Source organism: Papaver somniferum, chromosome 8 (assembly GCF_003573695.1).
Source record: "Papaver somniferum cultivar HN1 chromosome 8, ASM357369v1, whole genome shotgun sequence".
In the NCBI taxonomy this organism is placed as follows: domain Eukaryota; kingdom Viridiplantae; phylum Streptophyta; class Magnoliopsida; order Ranunculales; family Papaveraceae; genus Papaver; species Papaver somniferum.
In genome coordinates, this window is record NC_039365.1 from 111940011 (window position 1) to 111950649 (window position 10639).

General features: G+C 34.5%; 2 protein-coding genes across 3 annotated transcripts; one reads left to right on the forward strand and one right to left on the reverse strand.

The window, feature by feature from the left end:
- The first annotated feature begins 1571 nt into the window (after positions 1-1571).
- On the forward strand, positions 1572-2930 carry LOC113302625 (TLC domain-containing protein At5g14285-like). Its single transcript, XM_026551569.1, has one exon. It carries the CDS (start codon positions 1995-1997, stop codon positions 2745-2747), a length of 753 nt encoding a protein of 250 aa, XP_026407354.1. The 5' UTR covers positions 1572-1994; the 3' UTR covers positions 2748-2930.
- A 159-nt stretch (positions 2931-3089) lies between these two features.
- LOC113302626 (DNA polymerase alpha subunit B-like) lies at positions 3090-7775 on the reverse strand. Of its 2 annotated transcripts, none has more exons than XM_026551570.1 (16): positions 7659-7775; positions 7497-7572; positions 7170-7301; positions 6409-6769; positions 6229-6324; positions 5945-6024; positions 5716-5791; positions 5455-5634; positions 5078-5182; positions 4883-4978; positions 4714-4806; positions 4575-4613; positions 4427-4468; positions 3946-4076; positions 3726-3852; positions 3090-3542 (listed from the first exon to the last, which is right to left on the reverse strand). In XM_026551570.1, exons 1-16 carry the CDS (start codon positions 7738-7740, stop codon positions 3384-3386), a joined length of 1875 nt encoding a protein of 624 aa, XP_026407355.1. In that variant the 5' UTR covers positions 7741-7775; the 3' UTR covers positions 3090-3383. The 2 variants fall into 2 exon arrangements, with proteins under 2 accessions (XP_026407355.1, XP_026407356.1); XM_026551571.1 differs by having other exon boundaries at positions 3443-3532.
- Between the last annotated feature and the right edge of the window lie 2864 nt (positions 7776-10639).

The following is a 10639-nucleotide window of genomic DNA, read 5'->3' on the forward strand; positions in this document are numbered from 1 at the left end:
GTAATATAGATAAAAGAGAACTTCTTGTGATTTTCATCCATTACAAAAACTACCAAAAAGGCAAAAACCTATCGTTCATCATGAAGAAAACCTTTAAGTATATTTTCCTAAAACACCAATCTTTATTACAGAGATAGAAAGAGACGTCAATGCAAAGGCAAGTGCTTTTACTGAGATGAGACAAAACCAATACAATATTCTCTTTGCTTCTTTTGTAACAGATTCTGTCAGTAATATAAATAAAAGAGAACTTCTTGTGATTTTCATCCATTACAAAAACTACCAAAAAGGCAAAAACCTATCGTTCATCATGAAGAAAGCCTTTAAGTATATTTTCCTAAAACATCAATCTTTATCACAGAGATAGGAAGAGAAGTTAATGCAAATGCAAGTGCTTTTACTGAGATGAGACAAAACCAATACAATATTCTCTTTGCTTCTTTTGTAACAGATTCTGTCAGTAATATAGATAAATGAGAACTTCTTGTGATTTTCATCCATTACAAAAACTACCAAAAAGGCAAAAACCTATCGTTCTCTCGTTAATTTAGCAAGGAAAAATAAAACACAAAATATTCATTTATGCTTTCACTAAGTGTAGAAAAATAAAAACAAAAATCATTAAACAAAATTATTATAGGGTGCAAAAGAAAACCAAAATTATGCCTTAAAAAGAAAAAAGATTTAACTGAAATTTATAAAATGCTTTCATTTAGAGTCGAATTCAAGACCTGCCGCTTACTAAACAGGTGCTCTAACCAACTGAGCTATGAAAGCTCTTTGGATAGATGCCAACCAAATAAAACTGAGCAAATGAGCAAAAAAAAAAAAATCACCCATCTCGCCCTAAAAGCATCTGAAAGGATAATTCCGTCAGAATAACATGAATAATAATATCCCAGGATATCCTTTAAGTGCCAATAAAACATCCCATTAGATATTTCCACGTATCATATTTCCACTTTCAACCTTCATCGTCTTTCTTAATAGATAAGGATGTAGTAGTTGGTGTACTACCGCATTAAACAATTTCTTAACGTTAACTACATAAAATTCCCAAATTAGTTAATCAAATTATACAACCAACTACGGTTATTATGTCTAGTGTAGTTGGCCACCGGCTGATTTTCTCATGGGAAACTATGTTCAAGCTAGGTTTGTGGTTAGAGTTGCGGCTTCGAATCCCTCAAGGCAAGAATCATCTAGAAAATGTTAGTTTGTTTCTTGTAAGTCACCATTGGATTGCTTCATTAAAAAAAAAAGTCACCATTGGAGATTCCTTCTAAACAACATAGGTTATTTTATTTCCCTCGTTTTCACAAGACATCATGGATTAAGCTTACCAATCCATGATTAATGAAAACAATCATCACCAAGTCACCAAAAACGCACACCTAATCACGGTCCAAACAATTATCCGTTGAACAGGCAAATCCGTGAACGGAACCTCTTTTGCCAAGTTTATTTGTCACAAGTTGGTAATTTAAAAAATCCAAAACATCTATTCACGATAGTCCAAACGATATCCAATAATAACTCGTCAAAAAGGAGACTCTATAAAGTGCACGTAAGCCTGCAGAAACCTTGATCCTTTCTTTTTCACATCTTTTATTGATCCGACATTTCCCCAAAACAAAAAAACTTTTATTTACCCCTCAGGGTTTTGAAGATCTAAATTCTCGATAATCTCAAACCCTAGTTTCATTTATTCACTCATCATCACTTTCCCCAGTTTCTCTTCAGCGATTTCACCAAGATTTCTCAGCAGAATTTGTTGACAAGTTTGGTGAGGTAGCAGAGGTTGTTTGGGAGTTGGTCTGTGGTTTGTTCCTTCTTCTTCTCTTTCCAATTTAAAAAAAAAAACCCTAATAATCTATCTTCTTTAGTTTTCGTTAGTGCCCTTATAATCATTAGGGCTTTATATTGCACAATCGATATAGATTTCTCTTCTTTCACAGCTCAAACCCTCTTTTCTTTTGTTCCGTTACAATACAATGGAAACCCTAACTAATTTTTCTGTGTCACCCCTTACCATATTCTTTCCGATGTTTGTGATTATCTATCTAATTGCTTACTATGGGGTATTTAGAAATTGGAACCCTAAGTACAGACCAGAAGCATCAAGTTGTTTGATATCATTAGCTCATGGAACACCTGCTTTTTTCTTAGCGATTATTGCTATAGCAAACCAATCGCAGTCGCAACGAGGTTTTGCGTCTCCCAACACTGAGCTGCAGAATATTGTTCTTGATTATAGTATTTCGTATTTTACGATGGATTTGATTCATTATTTGGTTTTTAACCCGAATGATGTGCTGTTTATTGGGCATCACTTGGCGACGTTGTTTGTGTTTGTAACGTGCCGGTATTTGGTATCTCATGGAGCGTTCGCTATATTGATTCTTCTGGGGCTTGCTGAAGTGACGAGCTTTTGTCAGAATACTTGGACTCTTGCTGGTGTTAGGAAGAATGACGTTGCTGCTGCTGGGAAATTATATGAATTCTTGTCGCCTCCGTTTTATGCGTTTTACTCAGTTGTTAGAGGTATTGCAGGGCCTGCTTTTGTTTATAAAATGGGAGCTTTTTATTTGTGTGGTGCTGCTGATAATGTGATCCCTAGGTGGCTTGTGGTTTCATGGTTGGTTGTCGTTGTGGTTGCGATTTCAGTGAGTATCTTGTGGGTTGCAAATCTCTGGGTAGATTTGTTTAAACAAAGGTCAGGGAAAATGGAGAAGAAAGTGAGATAGAAGAAGTTGGTTTTTCTACTTTGATTCTGCTAGGTTAGACACAATTATCATATGGGTTCCAAAATTTGATGAATGAACCTGCAGTAGTTTAGTGGGTTCTTCAATCTTCACACATTGTAATTACTCTTACTGCTGATTTCAATTGATAATAAAAGTTTCTGGCTTTCTGCCTTTCTTGTGTTATTTAACAGTGTGTCACTATTTTTATTTTATTTTTCCTTTGCTCAATCTCTTCCTTACTGAATGTTGTATATCATCAATGGGTAGCTTTATTCTGCGATAGTTATTTTTTGGTATATGAAACTAATAGTTGATGTAGAAAGCTTGTAGTTGAGATTGAAATTTTACTCAGAGGAAAGAAAAAACTTGAGAATATAGGATTGCCAATACTAAAATCACTGATGAGCTCAGCATATTAATGAACACTATTAACACTTGAGTGCTAAAGGGAGACTTAGCTCCATACATGACTATCATGTTCATCACACCAACGATTAAGAACTCAGAGGGAAGCAACTATATCAGTTGTGAATGACTGCATATGTTTGGCTGTAGAGTTGGATTCCACGGTCTTGAAATTCCTAAAGTATCTGTTGGCAGTTGGATTGTCAGACTCATTGATGGATCACCTAGATCCTACATGCGGATGATTGTAGCGCTTGTCCTGTCCAAATTCCCACGGTAGGTAAGCTCTACAAAGGTACCCCCTCCGACGCCTTTCGCCAACCTACCAGGATTCACAGAAATGCACTTCACTGGCTGTTCCCCATATGCTTTCCCCCCTACTGAGAGTACCTAATAACAAAGGTATTTATGTTAAAATTTGCTTGCTTATAAATTTCTTAAAAATCAGCTGACACCCATAGGGATGTTCAAGGCATGCTTTCTTTATGATTATGATCCATTTAGAGCATGAGTTGTTCTTAATGTTAGGTTAAGTTCTGTATAGTATTAAGAGCCTAAGGGGGGATTCAGTACCTTCACAAATGAGGCCAAATCTGAAGGTAAGATGAGAATATCTGGAATGGCAGGAATCTGCAGTGCTTCTGGAGCAAGTGAAAGATCCAAAGGAACATCTTCGGAAGGGGGATATAGAGGATAAAAGCTGCGGGGAAAAATAGTTAATTTTGCACACATTTTTCAGCAATATGCTAGTTGCCTCATTTTTATGTAAACTGAGATTAAGGTCTAAGCTTACCTTCGTTGGTTCAGTAAATGAGTTGCAAGTCTTCCCATACGATCCCTAGACGAGCTGTCAGCTGGTATTCTTGATATCTCCTCCCCACTAAGTTGTTTTAAGACATCCACAGAGCAGCATCCAACCTTGAGCTGAAACTCATAAAAGAAATGGAGGTACTAGTTAGAGATGCTTAATCAGCTGATTACCCAATACAATTGGGTATTTGGAACACATGAGTTACATTCTATGGTGGTTAGGTATCCTATGTTATGCCCGCTCAGAGACAGCACCACCCAACCATTTCGTGTTCCCAGTCACTTGCGCATTACATACAAAATTCATGATTAGTGTAAGGATTTTTCTCATGTGCCCTGGATACTGATCTACCGAGAATCTCTAATCTGAAGTTGAAGTATGTTTAAGTTTCAAAAATATCTTGTATTATCATACTTGAGTATTTTTATATAATTAGGCTTACCACAGTTGAGTTAATATTTACCTTGTTTGCAGTGAAGCGAGCTGGATTTGGAAGGCTTGATATCTGCACGAGAGAAAATGTAAACTTGAGTTTTCACAATAGTAAATAGAGGACTTCTTGCGGGCACAGTACCAAGTACCAACAGTGAGCATCGGGTAAAAGTATCTACCTGATGTTTAAGATTGGAAAGATGGAGATCCAGAGCAGGCTACAAAACCACAATAACAAATTTGACTGATAATGGTACCAGAGTTTGTTGCCTGACTTTTAAGATAATGAATTTTAACTGAATTCAAATATAACAATACCTGAGGGAAAACAAAATCATGGCTAGCATCTCGTATAGACGGAACAAGAACTACACGTGCAGCAGTACCCATGTACTCTGCGTGATCTTGCAACTGAATAAAAAACAATAAGATTAGAAGGCTAAATGCATATAGCAGCAAGATGTAAGAAACTTAGAGCACTACTAACCCTTCTGACGATTTCAACTTGAAAAATCTCTTCATAGCTTCTATCAACAGTCCCCTTCTTAATCTCTGGATGCTCAGAATCAACAAATGGCCCCAACTGCGAAAAATAATTCAGAAGTTTTAAATGACTGCAACTTCAGCAGTCTCATAATATAAACTTTAGAAGCTTTACTGAACTGAATGAATAGGTTCTCACCAGCACAAGCAATTGGGGTTGCTTTCTACTTGCATAAGCAAGTAGCTCCGTTAGAGGCTCAAACAACAAGTTGTCGGTTGTAGAGAAAGGACCTGCTGCAATAATCTGTCTTGAGCATTAGAACCTTGGTAACTATAATGTGCTACGAAGTGCACATAAAACCAAGTGGCTTTATACTGTCAACACTCAAGTGTGGATAAAAAAACTGGTCATAGTAAGACATCATATTAGCTATTTAAGGTATACATTGGGCAATATGATAAACTTTGTATAGCAAATGGTATTTTATCCTTGTCACCAGTGGGTCTGTAGGTAATCATTGGCTTCAGCTACTGTATACTCGGATTTTGAATTAGTTATTTAAACATGTTCCTTACCATAGATAGCTCTTCTGTCGATGGACTTGAGGGAGAATTTAGCTGAAATTGCTGATCTATAGCTTGCTTTTTAGCTGGAGGCAAACCAATATCAGGCAAAGCAGGTAGAGGAATAGAATCAACCACTTTAGATGCAATCAAACAGTGTCCACTAGGATTGTTCCCTTCAATTCCCAGAACCTGCATCAGTATATGTCCCAAATTACTGTTGAACTGTGTGAGAGTTTAATTTTTAAGTCACTGCCTATGTATTACTCCTACCTGGCCAGGAAAAAGGGAATAATGACTTAAATTCTGTAAGTCAAGGCGCACACGTTGCCCTCCACAGTGCTCAACACTATTAAAAATCAGCCAAAACCAATGACATGATTCCATTAAACGAAGATGAGAATTATGTTCCCCACTCATATAACAAATTGATTGCAAGTCTTGTTAAGTTAATTATGCCAGAGAAAGAATTTTTAATTGGTGTTCTGATATATCTGTATACCTGCCTTGCAGCAAGATGGACTTTTCATTTAGACGACCTTCTCCGTCGCAACAAACCATACCCACGGAAAATATACTTTTCTGAGAAACAAATTGTGCAAGATGTTAGAGGCATGAATTTCGTTAAAGCAGCTCATTAGCTCATTCTATGACCAACTGAGGCAACGTTAGAAAAGTTGGTCAGTGAGAGTTTAGACCAAAAATATATGTACTCAGATCAAGTACTACCAAACAGGAGAAATAACAATGATTTACAAATTATATTGTCAGGATTGACAAACTTACATTTGAAGCAACTGTAGGATCTACTGATTCCTCAAAGAGTCGAGTAGCACCAATTGCCGATGCATGCTTTATGATGCGATTCTCAATGGAATTAAACTATGATAAAAAGAAACAACGTTATAATTAACAATAACCAGGAGCCCTCCTCCCAAGGTAATGCAGTGAAGGGACATCAATTACCTTGTTCTCAATACTGTCATACATGAATCGGCAGCCAGGTTCTGGCTTTGACCTTTGGATTTCCAAGGAACACCTCTCATTGGGTCGAATCCTCTTAATGACATCATCCTCTTGAACTGCTAGCTCGTTGCCGCGTACATCATTCTCTGTGTCTTCTGTCTTATTAAACGCAAATTGCACAACAAACTTGTTTGTTCTTTGCCCAAAAGGCGTCATATGGTTACTGCCACGTTTCGTCGGTCTTCCGGAATAAGACATTAACTCATTTGTTTGGGGCGAGTCCAAATACAGTTTTTCTCGTTTGTCAGTTGGTGTTCCAATAGTACCATCTCTGGAATCATAAGTTTCATCTCCGAGGAGCCTACGCAAAATGAAGACCAATTTTCAGGCAAACGAAACATTATAAGGTCTATAATCACCATCAATTCACGAAACAACTGATTCACATTTTTTTCTTCTTTTCAGTGAAGAATGTAAACAGTTAAGCAAATGCTAGATATTACCGGTACGATCGTGGTTCCAAGAACAACACAAATTGTTGATGAGCTAAATCTTACCTTATCTCCAAAAATACACTCCCATAATAACAACCACTGAAGCCATTTTATATTAGTGCATTTGTATACACCACAAAAACATTATCCCAATAAAACATTTGGAAAGCGTACATCTAAAGAACGAATCCAGTCTCCACACTCACAAAACAGGTAAAGGTAAATGACATCGCAGAAGAGGTTTTTGTAGAAAGATTGGGAACTCACATTTCAACATCATTACTAGAGTACAGATGTGGGTATGGTTCCTCTTTGATTATCGCTTTCTTCTGTTCATTCTCAAGGTGATTCAAAAAACCATCTATTTGAGAATTCTGTACAGAGAATCCAGTTAAGTCCCTGAAACAATTAACATCTCACAAAAATCAAATCCATAAACCCTAAAATCAAATTCATAAGTAAAAATCGAGAATAAATCAAATTTTGAGCGTTTTCTTCTATTGCTTAACAAATTATATCTATAAACCGCATCAGCATAGATAGAAACGAAAGTGCCCAAATAAAATGTAAAAACACATCGATTTGGGTTTTTACCTGTTCAAATGATATGCTTCCCAGTTAGATGTGAGATCCGAAGGTGTAAGTTTATAATTTATACAGACAGTAAGACCTGATAAAATCATTAAGGGTTTGTTTAGATTGCTATCAGCATCGATCGATACGGGAAAAAGAGGTGTAGAGTGATAAAAATCTTACATTTTTTCAGTATTTCTTCTTCAGCTTCAGCTTCAAGAGAAAAACCGCTTCTTTTGAATTCAGCTTTGATCTCCTGATCCATGACGAATAAGGGTTTGAATTTTGGAGTTGCAGAGAGACGGAGAATGATAAGGAAAAAGGCGGGAGGTTTGGTTTTAGGGTTTTATTAGAATGATTTGATTTTCAGTGCGGGAATTCTTATATATTTCGCGCCCATTTCATTAAAATTGCACCGGGCACACACAAAAAAAAAAAAAAAAAAAAGTTATAGGGCTTATGGCCCATGGATGTGCGGTCCATTAGATGAATAGGTCTTTCCTTTCATGTGTATAAGAGAACATTATATGTATGTAATTGATTGATGTCTCTTTATCAATATCAAGTTCTTCTCCTTCTCTATCTCTTAATTTTCCCTATTATTTCCAATGCAAAACGTTATCACCACGAGCTCAACCACTAAACTTTTTTTTCTTCTTCTTTTTGGGCTATTATCAAACCATTGAAGGAAGCGCTACTTTTAGTTGGATCCGTATTTCTGATTTTTTTTTTCTCAATCAAGCAATACGTTGAGGTATACCTAAACTTTTTTTCAATTTTCTTATCAATTAACATGTGATCTTGTCTTCCATGTTCTCATGTTATATGTATGCAATAAAAAAATAGTTCTTCACATGTATATTTGTATCACATGCATCGATCATGTTCTGATTGATTGAATGAATTTTTTAATTTATGATTGCCTATATTGTATATATATATAAATATATATTATTCTAATGATCCCTCCATGTACTAATCAATGATCTACCCATATATATATATATTATTCTAATGTTTGTTGTGAGATGTTTGTTTGTTGTACAAATCGGTTTGTTCATATTCGTTTCTCGGGATTATTATGATTATTATGATTATTATAATATAATATTGTATTGTTTGTTGTTCAATCAACTGTATAATATGTTTAAATCTGTTTGTGTATCTAATAGATATGAGTGATACATGTTTGATGTCATTTTATTTATTCATACTAAAATCATGTTAATGATCTCTATGTGATAAAGTTTGATTTTAGTATGCCTAATGTTGTATAAATTTAATATTTTCATATATTGTTATGTCATCAAATGTTATTAAATGTTTTCATATGCTATCATCAAATAGAAAATTTTGGACTGTTTCATTTTTTTGTTTATTCTTTTTGCTTAGTGGTCTTCACATGTTTTATTTCATAAGATTTTTTTTATTATTATTTATGTCGAAGAGTTGCATGGCATTTTTCAGCCAGTGATTTATTTTAATTTTTGAAAAGTTTCTGATCATGATTGTTTATACTTCATGCATACTGTATGTGTGTGATTGTCTTGATTGATTTGAAAAGTAATAATAAAATAATTAATATTTTTTTAAGTGCTCTGTGAATGTAACGTCTGTTTTAATTATTTGTTTAATTAGTTGTAACGTCTGCTTTTATTATTTGTTTAATTAGTACCAATGTTTTTAATTAGTTGTAACGTCTGTTTTAATTATTTGTTTAATTAGTTGTAACGTCTGATTTTATTATTTGTTTAATTAGTTGCAATGTTGTTTTTATTATTTGTTTAATTAGTTATAACGTTTGCTTTTATTATTTGTTTCATTAATTATAACGTTTGTTTTTATTATTTGTTCATTCACTTTGTTTATATTAAATCAATAAATAAATTGTAACTTATGCACCATTCCATGTCCCGTGTTATTTTTCACATTGTTTTTATAATGTCTACACTATTAAAATGTTATGACGTTATTGTTGGCAATTGACTAAGTATTGTCAATCATTAACAAGGTTATTATCATTGGTTGGTTATTGACTATCAACTTTGATTGTTAACTGAATTATGATTATTGGTTGGATTTCTGACTTAACGATTGACCTTTAGAACCATCAAGAAATTTGGTCTCTAAAAATCCATTTTGACCATAAAGAAATTTGGTTTGGGATTATTATACTGGAATTATTTATTTTAATGTCCTTTATTATGGTACTTTACGGTTGGTCCCAACTCGACTCAAAAATAAAATTTTGGACCCAAAAGTACTTGAGAACCATTATTATGTTTTTTGATGTGGAAACCATTTCTTTGTGAGAAATGAATATATTCCTTCATAAAACCTTCTGCCAATGACAAAGCACCGTATAAAAGGTGGAGCTAAATTTACCTTATGTTTCTAAGCACATGCATTCCAATTTTAGTGGAAGCACTTACAAAGGGCGATATGAGTCGGAAATTATTTTTTTCCATTTTTCTACTTCATTCATGGTACTAACAAACTAGTCTATCTTGAAGTATGCCAATACGAGATTCACTATCTTCAGTAATATATTCAACCTAAAGTAAGTGGTTGACATGCAAAGTGAGATTCTTTTGTCCTGTTGAGATAAAGAAATTTCTCAAACTAAGCTAATCGTAGCAACATTGAAAATGAAAAACTCCAAAGTAATGAGGTTTAGGCATACTGACTCATGTGAAGCATGTGAAAACAAACATATACATATATGAGAGAAATATGTATTATTGTCCCAGGTAGTATTAACACCAAAGTACAGGTATCAACCGGACATGGGATCAAGATAAGATGTCATTCTAGCTCACATCAAAAGGAAAGAGTTGGAAATTAATATTTCTACTGGTATTGGTACAAGCAATGCAATGCGGGAACCATAATAACAACCGATTTCCAGAGGGAGGTCATACTTTAAACATCAAATTTATTGGAAAGAAGAACTATGCTTAGCCAATTGACTATCTTATTCAGTTGAACTTTATACATTGTCTGCACTTATGGAATTAAAAGTACATCATTTCCAAGAGACATAAATTTTCTAATGCACTTGAGATATATTTGGATGAAAAATATATCATCCCCTATGAAACGTAACATATATTCACTCTAAAGTACTTGAGTTAAATCCCACTTTTGTTACGAATAAGGCCACA

What these genes read in the sequence shown, in the direction of transcription:
- LOC113302626 (XM_026551570.1), bottom strand. Translation starts at nt 7,740, where the DNA reads ATGGATCAGGAGATCAAAGCTGAATTCAAAAGAAGCGGTTTTTCTCTT. An exon ending in ATTCCCTTTTTCCTGGCCAG is followed by an intron (nt 5,635 to 5,715) that starts GTAGGAGTAATA and finishes ATACTGATGCAG; the next exon opens with GTTCTGGGAATTGAAGGGAA. An exon ending in CTCGCTTCACTGCAAACAAG is followed by an intron (nt 4,077 to 4,426) that starts GTAAATATTAAC and finishes TATGAGTTTCAG; the next exon opens with CTCAAGGTTGGATGCTGCTC.
- LOC113302625 (XM_026551569.1), top strand. Translation starts at nt 1,995, where the DNA reads ATGGAAACCCTAACTAATTTTTCTGTGTCACCCCTTACCATATTCTTT.